This window comes from Microcebus murinus, chromosome 4, assembly GCF_040939455.1.
Source record: "Microcebus murinus isolate Inina chromosome 4, M.murinus_Inina_mat1.0, whole genome shotgun sequence".
Taxonomy (NCBI): domain Eukaryota; kingdom Metazoa; phylum Chordata; class Mammalia; order Primates; family Cheirogaleidae; genus Microcebus; species Microcebus murinus.
In genome coordinates this window covers 22,246,459-22,267,068 of record NC_134107.1, presented here as the reverse complement: position 1 = coordinate 22,267,068, position 20,610 = coordinate 22,246,459, and the positions used below count along the sequence as shown (strand labels likewise).

The 20,610-nt window shown below is 49.9% G+C and overlaps 1 protein-coding gene across 1 annotated transcript in view; it reads left to right on the top strand.

Annotated features, from left to right (window-relative positions):
- The window catches only part of CRY2 (cryptochrome circadian regulator 2), a 32,762-nt gene extending 14,490 nt beyond the window's left edge, over nt 1–18,272 (top strand). Inside the window, exons 6-12 of the mRNA XM_076002003.1 lie at nt 4,404–4,544; nt 5,654–5,965; nt 6,166–6,317; nt 6,439–6,641; nt 6,954–7,046; nt 8,202–8,343; nt 15,976–18,272. Coding sequence (XP_075858118.1) covers nt 4,404–4,544; nt 5,654–5,965; nt 6,166–6,317; nt 6,439–6,641; nt 6,954–7,046; nt 8,202–8,341 — 1,041 coding nt within the window. The 3' untranslated portion in view covers nt 8,342–8,343; nt 15,976–18,272. The remainder of the gene's footprint in view (nt 1–4,403; nt 4,545–5,653; nt 5,966–6,165; nt 6,318–6,438; nt 6,642–6,953; nt 7,047–8,201; nt 8,344–15,975) is intronic.
- The last annotated feature ends 2,338 nt before the right edge of the window (nt 18,273–20,610 follow it).

The following is a 20,610-nucleotide window of genomic DNA, read 5'->3' as shown; positions in this document are numbered from 1 at the left end:
CTCCTGGAGGACTCCTTCTCTCAAGGACCCTTATGTTTTAGACCCATTCAAACCTGGTGGTAGCCAGAGAAAATACTGTGCCCTACACATTTGGGAGAACAGAAGGTGCCAGATGGACAGGAGTTGAACCTGATTTCTGGAGATTTGTTTTAACTTCTTCAGTTCTCCAGATCTGAAATGAGCAGCTACTCTTGCCAGGATGTTCTAGTTACTAGAAAGACTGCCAAGCAAGACAGGCATAGAGTCTGTCTCCAGAGGCATTGTCTACTGGAGATGATGGACATTAAGGAATTAGAGATGTCCTAAGGGTCTTGAAAGAAGAGGTTCTGAGGATTATGGAAGCAAAGAATGTGAGGATTATATCAATCAGTTCTTGCTTACAATTTGGCTTTTGAAAAAGGTTGGCTTTTAACCCACATAGCCAAGAGTCTAAGTTGTCACCTTCAAGCACAGCCAGATTCAGGTGTCCAAAGAATGCCATCAGGAATGCATTCTCCATCTCTTAGCTCTGCTTTCTCCTGTATGATTTCATTCTCAGGCGGGCTTTTCCTGAGCAGTGGCAGAGGCGGTCACCACCAGCTTATATGTAATCTGTTTAGCAATACCGGAGGAAGGTGCTGTCTCTCTTCCAAAACCTTCAGGAAAAGTTTCAAGGAATCTTTTTACTGGCCTGGCTTGGGTCATGTGACTATCCCTGACTCAATCACTATGACCAGGGATGGGGGTGCTTCGCCTGGCCAGACTTCCATCATAAGCCTACTTCCAGAGTTGGAAAGTGGGTTAGCTCTACTTTACTCATTCGGACTAAGATTAGGGAAGGCTGGTTCTCCACAAGAAAATTAGATGCTGTTACCAAAAATGGGAGACAAGCCCTATGATCTTTACCACTGGGTTACCCAATAACAGATGAGGGCAGAGTGCAGCCATCTCTATTTAAAAGTATTCTGATTATCAAATAAAAAGGGAATACTAGAATTAGAATACCACCATTTTACAGTGGTGACACATTGTACGTTAATGACTGCCAACGCTACAAAGAGAGATAAGCGTAATGTCCCCCTGTAGTCTTGCCAAAGTGATCAATTTGCAGACCACACACAGGACAGAGGGAGTTGTTGAACTGCACCATGAGCAGCAAAATCCAGACTATGGGGATCTTGACAAGTCAGATGGCCTGGATTCTTCCACAGAAAAATAGAAAGGAAAAGAAAAAGATATCAGGAGATGTATAGATGAAAAGAAACTTAAGTAACATATGAAAATTTTTAAATGGCCAAGACTAAACTATAGCCTCTAGGGATGCACGTTTGAGTGGGGATAAAAGCTGCTACTTAAAAATACAAGGAATAACTGTGAGAAAATAAAGTCCTCCCTTCCAAACATGCTTTGCCAAAATAGGAAAATGGAAACATTTCAAAAATGCAGGAAGTGATTATTATAAAAGTTTGGGTAGGGGTTACTTATGGGGCGAAGTGGGAGGACTGATCCTGGAATGAGCACATGGGCAGACTTCTGAGGGGGCTGACAAATTTCTCTTTCTTGACCTTTGGTGATGGTTGCACAGGGGTTTGCCCTAGAATAATTTATTAGGCTACACATTTGTGTGATTTTCTGTATCTGTATTTCATTTAAAACAAAAATATTTTAAAAAGGAACATAGCAAGGGCGTGTGAGGGCAAAAACACCTAGTGTCTGTTAGAGGCACTTAATACCTCAGGGGTTACCTGTTGAAGAGGTGGCCTTTAGGTTGAGATTTGAAGGAAAAGTCACAGTTAAGCAAGTGAAGGAGGGGAGAAAGACTGTGCATGCCAGGCAAAGAGAGCAGCTTGTGCAAAGGCTAATGAGAGCAGGGTGCTGAAAGAGGGGTGGCAGAGACAAAGTTGGACAGGTGTGGGTGCTTGTGAGCCACGTACGCTCTCAGGAAGATTTGGGGCTCTGTCCTCAGAGCAGCAGAGAGCCCACTGCACATGTTATCATGAGGGACAAACATCTTTCAATCACCCTGGTCTTAGTTTGGAGAATGGATTAGAGGGGGGGTGGGAAGAGATGCAGGGAGGCTAATCTGGAGGTGCTCACAGTTGTCCAGTCTGGATGTGACCTTGGCCTGAGCCAGGTTGGTGGCAGTAGGAAATGGAAAGAAAAGGACAGATTTAAGAAATATTTGAGTAGTAGAATTAGTAGGACTAGGGGAGGAGGCAAAAGGTGATGGGCAGGCTTGAGCCTTAGGCATCTAGGTAGATGGCAGTACATTTGCTGAGGTAGAGAAGCCAACAGAAGGGTGGATTTAAAGAAAAGAGCACACCCTAGAGGTATCTGAAAGGCAACTGAGTAGGGATCTCTAGCAGGCAGCTGGGTGGATTGATCTGGGCTAGAGCTATGGCCATGGTGCTTGTCTGCAAAAAGGTGTAGTCAGGAACTATGGGACAGGATGAGCTTGCCCAGGAGCACAGTAGAGTAGAAGACCTAGGACAGAGCCCTGGGCCGCATTTAAGGGGTGAATAGAGGAGGTGGAGCTGGTGAAAGACCCAGAGTGGCCAGCCTGCCAGGAGATGCCAAGAGCGTGTGGAGTCACAGAGGCCAAAAGAGTCAAGGGGATGGAGATGGGAGTGGTCAGCAGGGTGTAGTGCTGCTGAGATGTCCAAAATACAAGGACAGAAAATGCCTGCAAGAGTCAGTGGCTCAGAAGTCACAAGTTACTCTGGCAGGAGCCAGCAAGGTGGAGTGGTGAAGGCAGAAACTAGACTAAGGCGGGCCAGAAAGCGGAAGTGGGGGAGGCAATTAGAGAGATGACAGCTGTGAAGTAGGAAAGGGACCCGAGTGTAGAGGTCACGGGATTACCAGAAGTACTTTGTTTTTGTTTTATTTTGTTGTGTTTGCAAAGAGAAATGAAATCATTTTCCCAACGTTCCTGTAGTGAAAACCATAGAAAGAGAGGAGCTGAACATGCCAGAAAAGGAAGAGGGGAGGGCTCCAGAGCAGGTGGAGGCCTTGGCCTTGGGCAGAGTCACAGGAGAGGAGGAGGAAGAGGGATAGGTGTGGGTGCAGGTGAGTTTGTGGATTTGCTGGCTGAAAGTGGAGGTGTTACTCACCTGATGGCTTCTGCTTCATTTGTCATAAGGAAGGCGTGTCATCTGCTGAAGGGCGGTGGGAAAGTGTGGATCAGGAGGTCTGAGGAAGGTGTAAAGTGTGTACAACAGTCATCGTGGTGAGCACCAGAGGGTGTTAGGAGTTAAGAAGGAGAAAATGGTTATTAGAATGGAAAGAGGTTGGAATCTGGAGTCAAAAGCCCAGCCCTTTTTCTTAACATCTCTGTATCCCCAAGAGAGTCACAGAACCCTTTAAGTTTAAGTTCCTTATTTTCAGAAGGAGGTAATGATACGTGCTGCCTTAGGAAGATTGTTAAGATCAAATGCGAGAATGCGAGGAACAAAGTCAGGAAAGTAAAGCACTCTGCCAGCAGCCATTATGACAAGACAGGACCCATAGTATATGACAAATGGCCCCAGAAATGAATGGCCCGTTCCTGGTCCCCAGGAATGAGTTGGGAGTTTCCTCTTCCTCAGCTGCTGCTGAACAATAGTGCGAAGTCCCTGGTTGTCCATGATGCCACAGCAACCTCAGGGGCCCCTGATGACTGGAACAGAGACCGAGAGAGGAATTTTTTTCTTTAAAAAAATGTTTCTTCTGTGTAATTATAGAGTTTGTTCAATGCTTTCAGGATTTCTTCATGCCTCATTATTTTTTAATCCTCAGGAGATGGGAAAGTTTGTTCTTATTTAATAGACAAGCAGCCGAGGGACTTAATAACTTGTTCACAACCATACCACAAATTAAAGAGCAAAGTCAGGGTGAGGACATAGCCTTGTCGTTTGACCTGGTGGTGGTTCAGTCTCAAAATTGGCTGCCATCAAGGAGTGGGACAGACTGGGCTCGGTGGCTCACGCCTGTAATCCTAGCACTCTGGGAGACTGAGGCGGGTGGATCCTTTGAGCTCAGGAGTTCGAAACCAACCTGAGCAAGAGCGAGACCCCGTCTCTACTATAAATAGAAAGAAATTAATTGGCCAGCTAATATATATAGAAAAAATTAGCCGGGCATGGTGGCACATGCCTGTAGTCCCAGCTACTCGGGAGGCTGAGGCATGAGGCAGAAGGATTGCTTGAGCCCAGGAGTTTGAGGTTGCTGTGAGCTAGGCTGACGCCACAGCACTCACTCTAGCCTGGGCAACAAAGCGAGACTCTGTCTCAAAAAAAAAAAAAAAAAAAGAGTGGGACAAGCATGGCATTCAATTCCTGGCTCTGTGGCTTTCTGTTAAGTGACCTTAGATCCCTTAACCAGTGCCTTGTTTTTTTCCTCTGTAATATCCAGGCTTTTCCTTTCGTCACCTTCCCTTTCCATTGCAGGCCTGGGTTGCCAACTATGAGAGGCCCCGGATGAACGCCAACTCCCTGCTGGCCAGCCCCACGGGCCTCAGTCCCTACCTGCGCTTCGGGTGCCTCTCCTGCCGCCTCTTCTACTACCGCCTGTGGGACCTATATAAGAAGGTGAGAGCAACACACCTGCCCCAGTGGCAGCCAAGTGGACCAGAACCTTCTGAGCCTGTCAGTCGCCCTGAAAAAGGCCCTTCCCCCTGGCCCTGGGGCTGGGGGCCAGGCTTTGGATCCTGGAGGTGCCTAAGTGTGCAGATAGTAGGGAAGACTCAGCATCTGAGAGGGGCAAAGCCAAGCAGAATCACTGAGCAAAATGAAACCCAGATTATCATGTAGAGTGGGACAGGCAGAAAAGCAGTTCTTGGCTGCGACCCTCGAAGTGGCAAATCTACTAGCAACAGGTGGATGGGGGTGAGGTCCCCAGGGTAGGAGGCAGGGAGGGTGAGGCTGGAGCCAGTGCAAAGCTGACGAGCACAGCTGTCCTCTCTGGAACTGTGTCCAAAACATTTAAAAAGGGAGCCCAGGAGCAGCAATTGCCCATCGCTGATGGGGCAAGTGGTCCAGAGGGGCACACGCAGGGCTGTGCCATATGGATAAGAGGCAACTAAGCCTATGTTACGTGTCCCCAGAAGGACAGAGGGCAACATAGCCAGCTTTTGGAGTCATCAGATCATCCTGTGTCTATGTATTTTAATGTTATTTCCCCATCCTTGCCAATATCAGGATTTCGTGGCATGAGGTAGCTTTGCCAGTTGGGTGGGTAATCTTGTGATTTTAGGAAAATCATTATTTGCTTGGAGGCCTCTCTCTTAAGTCCCTCATGCCCTCAGATCTCGGCTGTTGTACATAACTTATTTAACCAAAAGCTAGACTGAGCGTTGTTTATGCGCACTGATAGGAAAACTCCCTTCGACTTAATAGAAGGTGGAGCTGCACAGGGAACCCTGAGGACAAGGAGCATGACCAGCCTTGGGGAGTCTAATTCTTAATGCAGAGTCCTTCAGTGATGTCCCTTCCTGCTGCTGGCTCTCTGCAGCCATTCTTACTGCTCAGAGCAGCCACACTGCGCAGGCAGGGCCTGGGTCTTCAGCCTGCAGGCACACTGTGCCACTTCTAGGGGAGTCCCTCCATGTGTCTCCAAATAACTTTGGGGGAGAGACCCCAGAGACGTCATGCTGAGGGCTGGGCAAGTGTTGGTATTCATGTGCTACCCCCACCCTTAGGTGAAGCGGAACAGCACGCCCCCTCTCTCCCTATTTGGGCAACTCCTATGGCGAGAGTTCTTCTACACAGCGGCCACCAACAACCCCAGGTTTGACCGCATGGAGGGGAACCCCATCTGCATCCAGATCCCCTGGGACCGCAACCCTGAGGCCCTGGCCAAGTGGGCCGAGGGCAAGACGGGCTTCCCTTGGATTGACGCCATCATGACCCAACTGAGGCAGGAGGGCTGGATCCACCACCTGGCCCGGCATGCCGTGGCCTGCTTCCTCACCCGCGGGGACCTCTGGGTCAGCTGGGAGAGCGGGGTCCGGGTGAGTGCTCTCTCAGTGGGAAGCTGGCAGCCCCCTCTGGGCTGGGGGATGGGGTGGGATCCCTGGGTGCAGGAGATCCCCTCTAAATCCTCCATGGCTTGCCCTCAGCAGCAGGGCCGTGGCTCCTTGGGGCACTGTGGTGACTTGGGCAGAACCATGACAGGTCCCCAGGAAGCTGATTGTCCCCCCTCTCCATCTAGGTATTTGATGAGCTACTCCTGGACGCAGATTTCAGCGTGAATTCAGGCAGCTGGATGTGGCTGTCCTGCAGTGCTTTCTTCCAACAGTTCTTCCACTGCTACTGCCCTGTGGGCTTCGGCCGCCGCACAGACCCCAGTGGAGACTACATCAGGTGAGGATGCAGACCATGCTCCCTGGCCTGTGACCACTGTGGCCTCCTAGGATGGGATACCCTTGGCCCTTTGAAGGAGGGTCTAGGTATGCTGACGAATCGCCTGGTGTATATGTTTTAGGCGATACCTGCCCAAATTGAAAGGGTTCCCCTCTCGATACATCTATGAGCCCTGGAATGCCCCAGAGTCGATTCAGAAGGCAGCCAAATGCATCATTGGTGTGGACTACCCACGGCCCATCGTCAACCATGCCGAGACCAGCCGGCTCAACATTGAACGGATGAAGCAGATTTACCAGCAGCTGTCACGCTACCGGGGACTCTGTAAGGAGCCACTAGCCATTACCTCCCCACCCCCATCTCCCAGCTCACTGAAAGGAAGGATAGCATCTGCAGACTCAGAGGGGATAGACTGATTACTGTTATCCAGACTGTTATGTTGACTTGACTTCCCAGGATACAGGATACTGCAGGCTGGGCTGGAATGGGCCTCCTTGAGCCCTGAGTAGGGCAGTGGGAGGAGATGGAACCTCAGTGTCATGGTCCTGCCCTCCGCACCCACCTTGTTTCCTCCTGCTCTGCAGCTCTCAGCAGTCCTGTGAGACTGCATTTTGATTGCTCCCGCCTCTTTCCCAGGTCTACTGGCATCTGTCCCTTCCTGCGTAGAAGACCTCAGTCACCCCGTGGCAGAGCCCAGCTCAAGCCAGGCTGGGAGCATGAGCAGCACAGGTGAGCAGTAGCAGCTGGCCTTCCATGGCCTCCCACAGCCTCTGCCACCCCTTCAGTCATTCATGGCCGAGGCCAGATGGAGTCCTTGCTTGATGAAGCTTATGTTACACCTGGGGCAATCAGATATTAAAGAAACCAAGTAAGGTCATTTTGGATAACAAGTGCTTTGGGGGAAAATAAAATCAAGTGTCTTGATAGAGAGGAGCTAGGGAAAGAAGGCCTCCTTTGGGTCACTTGAGATTGGAGCAGCAGGGACACATCCCCTTTGAGCAGAGACCCACATAATGAGCAGGAGCCAGCCCTCCCAAGAACTGGGTAGGAGCATTCCAGGCAAAGGGAATAGCAAGAAAAGGTCCAGAGAGAGGACCAAGCTTAGCTGGACCAAGGAACTGAAGAAAGAGACCAGTGTGGTGGCATGTCCCAAGTGAGGAACCAGGATGAGATGAGGACAAGATGTAGCAGGAGCAGCACCTGGCAGGCTGGACGTCTGTGATGAGGATTAGGATTCTGTCTTCACTGCATTGAAGGCTGATCAGCAGGGCAGGGCATGAGTGGACTTAAGTTTGAAAAAGCTCCCTTTCCAGCTGTGGCAAGGAGACAGCATAGGACAGGAGTGAATACAGGGAAGTGAGAAAGGAGGCGGTTGCACAGCCAGAGCGGTGGTGGCAGAGAGAGACTGGAAGGATTTGCTGCATGCTGAACCTCCTCCCTTCAGCTTTGGGATGATGATCAGTAACATGAGAGGGCTAGAACTCCGAGGGATTTTTTAGTTTACCCAGCCAGGCTGGCTGCATATGCAGGGGACCTGCTCTTTGGTGCTCTGGGAGGTCGATCCAGGGTTCCAGAGGGAGGGAGTGCCTGACCTTCAGAGCAGGGACAGCAGGCAGGCCAAATCAGTCTCTGGCCTGCAGCCCATGGGATTTGGGGCCCCAAAGCTGGTTCTGCTACCAGCAGGGCTGGTCATATTCTCCTTGGACATTTCTAGGCAAGGTCACCGCTAAAAGGAAGACTGAGGGGGGCAGGTCTGAGGGGCAGCATGCTGGCATTCCATTGATAAGCAAACTCCCTGGCCCCTAAAGAGCTGCTACTGCACAGTGTGGGGTCATCCTGGCTGTATTTGTAGTCTGTGTGACCGTTTCACATGCTTCCCTACAGGCCCAAGACCACTACCCAGTGGTCCAGCATCCCCCAAACGCAAGCTGGAAGCAGCCGAGGAGCCACCTGGTGAAGAACTCAGCAAACGGGCCAGGGTGACAGAGTTGCCCACCCCAGAGCTGCCAAGCAAGGATGCCTGAGAGTGAGTGATAGCAGCTTAGAATTGGCCTTAGGGAGGAAGGTGGGAGAGAGGGGCTTAGTTTGGGAAATTGCTACCCTGCCAGCAAGGGGTTAAATAAACACATCAAACTAGATTAAATTCTCCTGGGACTACATGATTTTTAGGATTTCAGCTAAAAAATTCCACCATTCTGACTTTTACCAGGCACAATGGCATGTGCCTGTAGCCCCAGCTACTCAGGGAGGCTGAGGCAGGAGGACTACTTGAGCCTAAGAGTTTGAGACCTACCTGGGCAACATAGACCTTGTCTCTTAAAGTAAAAGAAAGGACTTCTAAAATTTAAAAGTCCAGGCGTTTTATTTCTTTCCTAGCTAAGAAAAAAGAGCAAGGGTGGGTTTGGCATTTTCTACCTATTAAGGTGGGTCAAATCCAACAAAACAAAAGCCTAGACCCGGTGTGAAGCTGTGGGAAAGATGGGCCCAGTGGCAGGATCTGGGGCTGCTCCAGGGCCCCTGCTTGCCCCGACAGGCTGTGCTCTGCAGGCCGGCCAGCGGAGGGCAGCACAGAGCTTGGGAAGCCAGGGCAGAGGGCTGTGCAGTGACTCAGTGCCCAGCCCCACCTAAGGACCAGGACACCCAGTCTCCCCATCATCTTTGCCTTTTACAGCCACTCCTCCTTTCACCTGTCCTGTGGCTTCAGCTCTGTGGCTTCAGCTCCACGGCTTTCTCTCTGCATTCATCTTGGAAGCCTCCTGAATGCCATGAAAAAACTGGCTCCTCCTTCCCCAAAGCAAGAACGGCCTTTGCTGCTTTTCTTGGGAAATGTAAACTCTTGTCCTCTCTGAGTCATTATCTTCTCAGGCTGTCCCTTCTGCGCCTTGCCTGTGTCATTAGATTGGAAGGCGATTTTCTCAATGGAGTTGATTGGTTCTTTTTTTCAGATCCCTCTCACTTCAAAGCCAGGCTGGTTTGAATGTCTAGGTTTATATGTTCACTGAAGCCATCTGGCTTGAGTCTCTAGGTTTGTATGCTCACTCAGGCCATCTGGTTTGAGTGTCTAGGTCTGTATGCTCAGTAGGATGAGCTTTGGTGCTAGGACCCTTTACCTTGACTGGGCGCTTTGACACAGACGTTGCAGATAGACAAATTTGTGCTATCTTGTTCCTGGGAGCACTAGCAACCCTAGATACCACTCCCGCAGCTAAATCTTAGCTCTATGATAATAAGCAAAATTCATTCTGTAATTAAGAAACCTGGAACTTGCCAGGCTGATGCTCTGATTTTCAGGTGAGAAGACCAAAGAACAGAGAGGTAAAATCTCTGGGTCAAGGTTGCTCAGTAGGCTAATGGTGTCCAGTTCAGCTTGAAATTGTTGCCAGCAGGTAGGTGAGGAAGGGGGAGCATAAAACATATAAAATGTGATATGATGTCCATCCACGGGGATTTAACAGTCTGCTTAAACAAATAAGACAAACAACTTTAACTCCTAAACAAATGACACAGACCAGCTTATCAGAAGGGACTTGCTGGTGGGCTGGAATGACCAGGGCACACGTCACAGAAGTTTGCCCTTAGGAAGCCTGAAGATGAACTGGATTCAGGCAGTGCAGAGGACATTTAGGACAAGAAAAACAGCTTAAAGGTTACAGATAACTTAACCGCTGTGAGACTAAGTTTCCTCACCTATAAACTAGGTGGTTGTTGTAAAGATTAATTAAATCTGTATGTGTCATGTGTCGCATGGTATCATTTCTACCAGTAATAGAAAACCTGACTACTATGGCTAAAATAAAATATGGGGTTATTTTTCTTGCCTAAAAAAGGCCCAGAGCTAGGAGTTGCTGATTTTGGTTTGGTGGCTCAACAGTGTCAAAGCCAGTTTTTCTGAGTTTCTCTTGACCATTGCTTTGTGGCCTCATGGTGGTTGCCACAACTTCAGCCATCAATTCCTCATTCAAAGCAAGAAAGAAGGGACAGCAAGGACACTGTTCATTTAATGAACCTACATCAAGTATACACGATTTGCTAGATGCTGTTCTAGGCACCGGGATCTGGTTGTGAACAAGACTGACAGCATCTCTTCCCCCTTGGGGAAATATTAGTGGAAGGAGACAGACAATAAGCAAATAAATAGATATTTTAAATGTCAAGAAGCCATAAGTCCTATGAAGAAAACATTTAAAAATTGGTAAGAATATAGAAAGTAAAGGTCAGGCCACAGGAGATGTTGTAGTTTTATGTTGTGAGGGTTGCTGGTCCAGGGACCATACTGTGAGAATCACTGATTTAGGCCAGTCATAATCCATTGTCTGGGCCAGGCCCATGGCCTCTGAACAAAATCCAGCTTCCGTTAGCTGGGCAGTGTGGATATTGCTGGACAGCTAACACTGTCTGCATAATAGGCAAGACACTTAGCCCAGTACCTGGCTCATAAGTACTCAGTAAATGGCAGTGATTATTATAGCTATTGTTATGATTATGATTTGAGAAGAGCATAAGGTTACAGTTGGGTCTGATCATGGAGGGTTGTATTAATCAGTGTTAGGCAGATTAGTCCCCCGGTGTACTATCTGGGGGTGAAGAAGCATTTTAGAACAGAAATGATCAAACTGGCATCTTTGGAGGATCAACTAGGCGTTGGGCTGGGACCTGTAGAGGAAAAGGTGAGGAAGAGAGAGCTGATTGACAGTGATGCTAAGTGAAGACATTACAGGGGTACAGAGGTGAGGGCCTCTTGCCTTTTAGTCTGGGAGGTTGTCTGTCAGCCTACTGGGATTGTAAGGACTGAGTCTCAAGGTTTACTGCACACCTGTTGGTGGCTCTTAGGCCAGGCTAGGTTGTGAAGGTGGAGTCGGGTCAAGAGGTCAGAGGGCTCGGGCAGGAGCAGACTTCCCTCCAAGGCCTACTGGGGAAGAACCCCTGGTTCTCTGGGAAGCCTGAGAGAAAAGAGCACTCTGTGTCCCACTGTGTGCTGGGAGAGGCATCTGGGCCTGACAACACTTAGCATCCTCATCTGTAAACCAGTGATAATAGTATCTTGTCACCTGTCTCACCCATCAAGCATACCTGTTAGGGAAAGAAGATGAAAAACCATATGTGAAAAGTCTTTGAATAAGTAAAATGCACTGTGCAAATGAAATCCCATGATTGTCTGCCAGGTGCTTATCAGGGTGTCGTTGATTGCGTCAGTTTTACTGTAGTTGGAGCCAGCACCCTGGGCTGAGTAGACCACAGAGCTCTGGCTAGCTACGTGGCCTGAGTTGATTTAGTACTATACTGAGAGGAGGTAGACTTGTCCCTTCCTCCCTGTGCCTTCTGTCATTTTTCATTGTGTGACTTGGGGATGGCCACATAACCTTCCTGAGATGCTTCAGGTGTAAGGTGTGAGTAACCTTTCTTTACCAGCCTGCAGGCTGCATCCTGGACCTTTTGCTTTTAGTTCTGAACTCTGTAGTTCTGTGTCTCTGTTATTTCTAATGCCTCAGGCCTGTGGCACAGAGCAAACAATCACTTGCAATTTAAACTGATCTTGTAGAAAAACGTGTTCCCATATCAGTAGGTTCCATGCTTACCTCAAATTCATACCAGCTATCTGCTCCGCATTTAGTTTTATTTTACAGTGTTCACTAAACTGAAAAACAAGCTGCCCCAAATAGCTATCGGTTCAGCTGGTTTCCCATAATCCCTAAAGCTGCTGACTGCTCAGAATTCTGTTAGCTCCGGATTGTGTACAGATTTCTCTCACTGGTCCAATTATTTTACCATAGTGGGAGAACAGCTCACGTGTTCCCTTTGCCCTTCTGCTGGTACAGAGTGATCTGTTGAGAGAAGCCCCACCGAATACAAAAGGTTCATGGCCAAGGATCACCTCCTCCCCTCCACCACCTGCAGTTACCAGAGCTTTGTTAGCCCTGGGGCTTCATTGGGTAAAACCTGACTTCTGGAATCTCTTTCTTGTCTTTTTGACACTTGTTTAGTTGCATATTCCCTCCTGGTATGTGAAAGGCACTGGCAATCTGTAAAATGCTACAGAGTTCTGGAAGCAGAGGCAGTGTGGCATTGGGAAAAGAGCCCTGCTTTGTGTGCAGATTGATGTCTGCACCCTGGGCCTGCCACCTGCCTCCGATGAGACTTTGCACAAGTGATCTCACCTCTCTGAGTCTCAGTTCCCGACCTGAAAATGAGAAGTTGGGACTCAGGGTCCTGTAGCACGTTCCTTGGTACTTCCTAAGTAGTTGTTGACTGATTGGTGTCCCTTCCACTTTCTTATGTGGTCTGTATGGCATAGGAAGGGTAAGGATGTAGTTGACATGAGGAATGAGACTGAGCTAAGAGATTCAACTTTGTCCCCTGTCCAGACCCAGCTGCATCTCTGTACTTCCCTGGCCCTAACTTGGGAGCTGGCCGCAAACCCCCTGCCTTTCTCGGGCACTGTGCCTCGCCCAGTGTGGTAGGGAGAGGGAAACGTTGAGACTCGGTGACAGTCTACAAACACAGTTTCCTCCAGACCGCTGTTGCGGTCCCCTCTGCTAGCGTCAGCTCGTGCATGCACGTGTGCGCACACGCCCTTCCAGGGCGAGGATCATGGGGAAGGGTGGGCTTACAGCTTTGGGTTTCTTGGTAGCACCTAATGGATGGGAAGGGGTGTGAGGGCACAGGTGCCCAGCAGGCCATCCTAACATGGATGGTGCAGAGGGAGGCAGTCTTTAACTTACTTTGTGTTCCAGCTGCCTCTGTGGTGTTTCTTGTATGATAACATGTTGAAAGAGTTGGGCAACCAAGAGATTGATTTTTTAGTGCTTGTTTTATGTGTCGATTTTTCCCCTGGTGCCTCTTCCCTGGCGGTTCTTCCTTTTCCTTTAGTGCTGCTGTCATCATTTTCCTGCAAACAATTTGATTTCTCCAGCCCCCTTTTTCTGCAGATGTATACCATAGCTTGAGAGCAAGAGAACAGGACCAACTAGTTATATGCTGATCAAGCAGCTAGAGTAACTAGTTGAACAGACCTTTGACTAGCTTTGTAGACAAGGACAAGCTGAGACAAATCTGACAAGACAAGGACAAATCTTCTTAACCTTGATTTTCTGTGTTGGTGGCTTTGAAACCATCACAGAGGGACTTGCATGACTGGGGCTCATCTGAGGCCAGGACACTGCCACCTCCCTTCATGAGCCTGCCCCAAACTAACTCATGCCTGAGTCAACATAGGTCTGAATTGTGCAGATCCACCTGACTGTACCTCGCCCCTTATTCTTCTAAGATTAGGCATTGGTTTTTAAACCCTTTTGGGGTTATCCTCCCTTTGGAGAGCCTGATGGCAGACAGACCCTTCACCCAGAAAGCTGCACATGTTCCCACATTCAGAAAAGCGTGCATATAACTTGGGTCTTCATGGGCAGCCCCTTAAGCCTATCCTTGGACTCCTTAAGGGTCTAGGAACCCGAGATTAAGAGCCCTTGTTCTAAGGAATCTTCAAGCACTCTTTACCTTCCCCCATCCCTGAAGATGGAGAAAACACAAAAAATGGAGGTGTTGGATAAGGAGGACCTGTTGTGGTATATCCTCCAACCCTGAAATGTTTCTATTTCAGAAGACTGGTCATCACCTTGGCTTACCAACAGGGGTGGGAGAGAGACCTGTGTGTGGAGGATATACTCACAGCATGTTTCAATAAACATGTACGCACCCTAGTAACAAAATATATTTATTTGTAGTGAAAAAATATGACTAGATTATTATAGCACAAGCTTAAGTGGAAAACTTTTGAAAATAATACACATTTTAAAGAACAAGGCACTCAGCACAGACCCATACAGGTCTCCACTCCTGTGTTTGCTCTTCATTTTGCCCAGCTTTTATTATCATCTAGATAAAATCTGCTTCAGATTTAGCACGTGGATCACATGTACCAGAAAGCTGATTTTAAATCCTTGTCTCCAATGTCTGTGACTTTTAAGAACATTTTCCTTTTTCTAATAAAATCTTAACATCCATTTATGTTGCTTGGATATTAGTCTTTATGCCACTATGTTGAATTTATTCTTTTTATAGCCTCTAAAAGTCTTAATGAGCAATGCTATAATATAGAGATTACTTACTTACTGGTAAAAATACAGGTTTTAGAATCAGAGAGATATGGATTTCCTCTCTTGGCTCTGCCACTTACAAATGCTGTTGTCTTGGGCAAGTTACTTATCCACTCTGGTTTCCGTTTTCTCATCTATGAAAATGGAGGGCTGTGTTCAAGGTTAATGGCATTGTAAATTATGTCAGTTTACTCAAGCTGCCATGACAAAGTACTACAGACTGGGTAGCTTAAACAACAGAAGTCTAAGATCAAGATGTCCCCAGGGCCAGGTGTGGTAGCTCATGCCTATAATCCCAGCAACATAGCAAGACCCTGTCTCTTAAAAAATAATGAGCCAGGCATGGTAGCACATGCCTGTAGTTCCAGCTACTTGGGAAGCTGAGGCAGGAGAATCACCTGAGCCCAGCAGTTTGAGGCTGCAGTGAGCTACGATCATGCCACTGCACTCCAGCCTGGGCAACAGAGGAAAAACCCCATCTCTAAAAAAATAAAATTAAAAAGATGTCACCAGAGTTGGTTTCTTCTGAGGCCTCTCTCTTTGGCTTGTAGATAGCTATCTTCTCCCTATTTCTTCACATGGTCTTTCTTCTTGTACTGTTTGGCTCTAAATTTCCTCTTCCTATGAGCATACCAGCCATATTGGATTCGAGTCCCCCCTAATCACCTCATTTTAACTTAATTACCTCTTTAAAGACCATCTTCAAATATGCTCACATTCAGAAGTATTGGGGTTCAACATAATTTGGGGGAGACACAACTCACCCATAGCATGGTTGTCTAGTGCCTGACCCACAATAGGCTTAGGAAACTGACTTCTTGTCATCATTAGCCTCACCGGTGTTGAAACTGCGCAGAGTGTCAATGGACCACTGCATGTCCTTGTAGACTCTCAGACACACAACCTATTGAAACAGGCAACCCACCCTTACGGCAGGTTTGCACAGTCCTCTGTTATCAGGGATGAGGCCATTTCTTCTCTCTGCTCCAGAATTGGATGTTATAAATCTTTAAAATGAGTCATCCTTGTGTCTCCTCTCTCCCTCCGCCCCCCCCAATCTTCTAGCCCTGTGCCAGGGTGCTTTTATCTATATGTGGAAATGTGCTCACCTGCTGATTCTAAACTCAAGTCATTGTCTTACTCTTCACAATTACTGGTCCCAGCGGGCTTCACTTCCAGCCATTTTCTTCTGATTCTCCATCTCTGCCAGCAGCTGCTATGCCTTGATTCAGAAACTGTCCTTGTCATATTTGAGCAAATGTCACCCAAGGCTTCAAGTGAGTCTCACATGGCCTTGTCCTCCTCCTCCTCTGCTGCCTTCAGTCCTGTGTGGAGGGTCTGCAGGGGGAGATTGTCCTGGGCCAGCACTTCAGAGGGGCAGTATTTAGTCACCCTACTGGCATCCCAGCAACAACCTGTCTGTGGGTGCCATGGCTCATGTAGCTCATTCTTTTGGTTCTTCCTAGTTCCCAGTCTGTGTCCCCAGAGAAGCCACCAGAGGACCTTGTGTCCCTGGGCAACTGAACAGCCTCCTGAATGCTTCTTTTGCATTTGTTTTTCTCTTCCAGCTGCAGAGCCCTGCTCCGGGAGCAAAGCCTGGGTGCCTGAGCAGCCGCCACGGCAGCAGAGCACAACCTGCAGAGAAGCTGATCACTGACAGACATAGAGCGAATATGTGTGCGTGTATGTGCGCGTGTGCCAAGAGAGGAATGGTGTGCCTGTTTGCGTGTGCATGCATCTGTTTACACTCTCGTGATTCTGAAAGTTCCCTGGGTTGGAGGAGTACCTGTAGCACACTTCACTGCCAGTGCTGTTCTCTGGCCTCCACACACAAAGCTAGAGGTCATGGCAGTGATTTTCAGCCAAGAGCTGTCCCTACAAGCCAGCTGCCTTGTCTGAATAGTACATAGTGGTAGGACCCTAGCTGGGATTCTGGCACGTGTCTCCCTAGACCTCCCTCCCTCCTCACATCAGACTGAGAGCAGGAGGGCAACAGTTTTGGCTCTTGTTCAAAGCACGGGATTCTAGAGGCAGCCAGAGTCCTGCTGAGTTCCTGCTTTCTGACCCGGAGGCTGTGCGTAGTGGATGGATGTTGTCCAGACTTAGCCACCTGGTCTTGCTTCTTTGTTTCTTATTTTAAAATTCTCTGCCACTGGCTCCTCCAGACCCTTCTTTGGGCGTCTGGGACTGAGCACAAGACTGTAGACAGATCTGAGAAGTTGCGGCCACCATATAGAAGTATACCCAGTACCTTACTAGTGTGGTATATGCCCAGGACTGTAGATAGTGGCCTCAGGCAGCACATCCACCTTCTCAGGGCTTAGAACCTACGGTTAAGAATAGAATCCCAGTTCTCACTGTTCCTTTCCCAGAAGCCAAGAGCCAGCCTCAGAGCCTGCCCAGAGGCTGTGGAGCAGCCAGGGTCAGACTTGGTCCCTCTGCCAGGAGACCAGGGCCCAGGTAGCCTTAGGCCCTCTGGCTCCTCTGGCCACACTCCAAGGCACCACAGTGCTGCCAGTGAGGACAACTGACACCCAGCCAGGAAAGCCATTCCAGTCTTTGTTCTATAGGCTTCCAGGGCCTGCCCTGAACTAGTCAGCATCCAAACTGCCACATCAGCTACCCCAGTCACTGGGCTCTAAGGACTCCAGCAGAGGGAGGGATGCAGGGCAGGGCAGGCCAGGGGCAGTTGGCAAAAGTCCAGGTGGAGATCACACACAGCACACCATCCCTTCCAGAAGCAGTAGGTGGGAGGTTTGACCCAGAGAAGCCAAGCCTTGCATTCCAGGAATGGCCTGTGCCTCCCACCTCTCCCTTCCCACTGTCAAAGGCCTGTGTTGAGAAAGACATAATGAAAAGAAGGTCTGTGTGGTCAACTGGAGCAAGTCTTCCTTCCACCCTGTGGCCTGCACTTGAGCCACAAAGAGTGTGTGTGTATGTGTTGTGTGTACATGTGTGTGTACGTGTGTATGTAGCCAAGAGGGTAATTCCTATTGGGATTTTGTCCTCACATGTAACGTTAAGCTGGCCTCTGGGCCTTTTCCTTTCTACCTCCCCTGTGACCTTTCCTAGCCTCAGAGCTGTCCCTCACTGTCCTCTGTTCTCGGACCAGAACCATAGGGTCAGGCCCCTATCTCCCACAGCTGTCCAGCACCTTGACAGGCTTCTTCCTGAGATGTCCTCAGGTTTTCTCAGCCAGAGAGCTGCCTTTAGAGTCCATGATGTTGTATGTATGTCACCCTCCCTAGAAATGTCCAGTAGTCACGTGGGGGGAGCAGGGCACGGGTGATGGTGTGTAATCAGAGCAGTGACTCGGGGGCTTCCCTGTTCCCTGGGAAGCCAGGAGGAAAGAGAATGGGGAGCTTTTGCCAGAAGGAGAGTAGAATGAACCTGCAGGGCAAGTCTGGGAAACTGAGAAGGCCAGAGGCTGAGGGCCAGATTCAGTATTCGTTAGCAGTTAGTATCTGCCTATTTGATGATGGCTCTCTTCCCTAAGGTACAAATTGGCAGGACCACCTCCCCCTTCTCCACCGTCCCTGGCATGCTGGCCTGTTCCCAGGACAACCTGCCAGTGGAGTGGGGCAGTGCACTCCCAGAGCCAGGAGGGGAAGCACAGGAGAAGGTGTATCCAGTGGCCTGGAGCTCCACAATAGCTTCATGCCTCCCTTTTCCTAGCCCAGGTGGCCCTGGGGGCTGCCACAGAGCAGTGCCCCAAATCCTGACCCAAGGGCCAGCTTGGGGAAGAGATGGTCGCAGGCAAAATGCACTTTATAGAGATTTTCTATTGCTGGGAAGGTATGTTTCTCCCACGGTTTGTTTGTTAATATTCACTTGTTTTATAAACGTCTGATCCTGTCTGAGTAAAGCTGTGCTGTCATCAATCTTGTGGGAGGTCTGGGGACTGGGGTTGGTGAGGCTGAGCCTGAGTGAAGCTGTAGGCCAGACTCTTGGTTCTGCTGGAGTCAGGGGCCTCGTGTCCCTCCTAAGGCGGGGAGGCCCCTACAGAAGCAGCCAGAGAAGACCAGAGGCAGCTCCGGAGCTTGGTCAGAGTTGGGGGCTTCAGCCAGAGTGGTGCAGAGCACTGTGGGCCCAGGGTAAGGGTCATGAGTACCATCTTGCAGTGACCCAACCTTGCAGCCCGCTTAGACCCCCTAGGCTGGGGGTCACTGGCAGGACCCTCCCCAGGCCGTCAGTCCATCCTTCACCTCAGCACAGCAGCCTGTGGTGGGGAGGGGATGTAGGCCCGGAGGTCAGGATCTGCCCACGGCTAATCCCAGGACCTGGATGCTGGCTTTGTCTCCTGCCACCTGGCCAGAGAACGGCCCTCCCTGTGCAGTTCTTCCTGCTTTCATGGCAGGGAGTCCTAGCCTTGGATGGAGGGCTTCATTAGCCCAACCCCAGCTTCCTGTGGGGAGGGACTCAAGCAAGGCCCAAGGATATCACAGTCTGCCTTGCACAGAGTGAGAAAGGGGATGGGGAGGAACTTGCTTTGGGATTTATCTCATTCTTGGCTCTGCTTTGAAGCTCCTGCTGGCCTCCTTTCTACCAAGGTCTGGGCCTGCCCTTCCCTCCTCTGCTCCTGGCTTCTGTCTAATGTGGCTTTGGGTTGGTCTTTGCAGCTAAGATACCGTTGCTCTTGAGCAAAAGGTTCTGAAAGACGGGGTTGTCGTTGCTCTTGAGCAAAAGGTTCTGAAAGAGGGGGTTGTCCCACACATACACACCTGACCTCCTGAGGATGTGCCCCAGCTGAGACAAGTACACATTATTAAGGAACAATTAATTATTAGCCATGATGACAATGCCAGGAGGAAAAAGGCGCCATGGCTGTAGATGGTTACTGTGAGGGCCCAGTAAAAGGGGCCTGAGCCAAATAGCAGGAATGGTAAAGTGGCCACCCCTCTGGGCCCTGGGGGCAGGAAGAGGACAGGCAGCCAAGGTCTTTGGCTCTAGATACTGGGATAGTCTCAGGACTGGAGCTGGGGGGTTGCTTACTGCAAGGCAGGTGCCTGCAGCTCCCTGCTGGGTGCCACATTGGAGGAAAAAGGGCCAGCATGACCAGTTGACAGTCCAGATTTGCAAATAGAATCGCACAAGCCCTGTGCCACCTTCAGTAGGGTCTCTGCAGTTCTCTCAGGTGGACAGAGGTTCTGACCCACCAAAACTGGGGCCCTGGCCTTGGCAGACCACACTCTGTGAAAGAACTCAATCGGGAACACAGCACCCTGAAGGCCTGGAGGTCCAGGCTGAACTGAGGGTAGAGAACACAAGGAGGAAACCATGGCCAAAACCTAGGAGGATGGAGCTACTGGAGGGAACAAAAGACTCTAAAGTCAACAGTGGGGGCAGGGGGAAAGCCCAAGTCTTTTGTCTGTGGGTGCTGTGGAGGAAATGTAATGGATGGGGCCAAGTGAGAAGGAGAACGCTGGGAAAGTCCTGACTTCAGTGAGGAGGCACGGAGAGACTGAGAAGCCAAGAGGAGAGCTCAGCTACTCACCACGAATAGCTGTTTGGGGCTGAAGGGAGGCTTGGGTCAGTCTTTAGAAAGGACACTCTTCTAGAGAGAGTCCTGGAAGGTCCCCTTAAGGGGACAGGAATTTTAAGCCTGCTTCCAGTGCAGGAAGAAGGGTGTTCTTATCTCCCAGTGACAACACATTTGTATTATCTTTTATTGTCACAACCACCATGAGATGGACTGTTATCGTCCCCATTTCACAGATGAAAACACTGAACCTCAGGTTTCTGAAGTCACTAATGCAAGGCTCCACTGCCTATTCACTTGGGGAGCCAGGCTGTGAATTCACACCACCTGACTCCAAACCTATTTTCTCTAGGAATTCACTCTGACATAGCCTCTCTCCTTCCTCTGTGACCCTCCTTTCCCGCCCGCCTTGTCTGTCCCAGCTGCGAGGGGCTAACCTGGGCCTTCGGATCCAGGGTCCCGCCATTAGTTACCTGGTACTCGGGCGCAAGGCCCGCCCCAGGGACAAAGCACATGCTGGCAACTCAAGGCTTTGCCAGGTGGGGACAGTCAGTGTCGGATAGAAGCCCAGGCCCACAGGGGCCGTGGCTTCAGCACCTCGGAGAGCGCCGCCGGGGCGGGGCTAGCGGGTGGGGCGGAGCTAGCGCGGAGGGGCGGGGCCAGCGCGCGGGGCGGGACGGCGAGACCCCTGCCGGAGCCCGGGGGCGTGCGGGGCGCTCTCGCC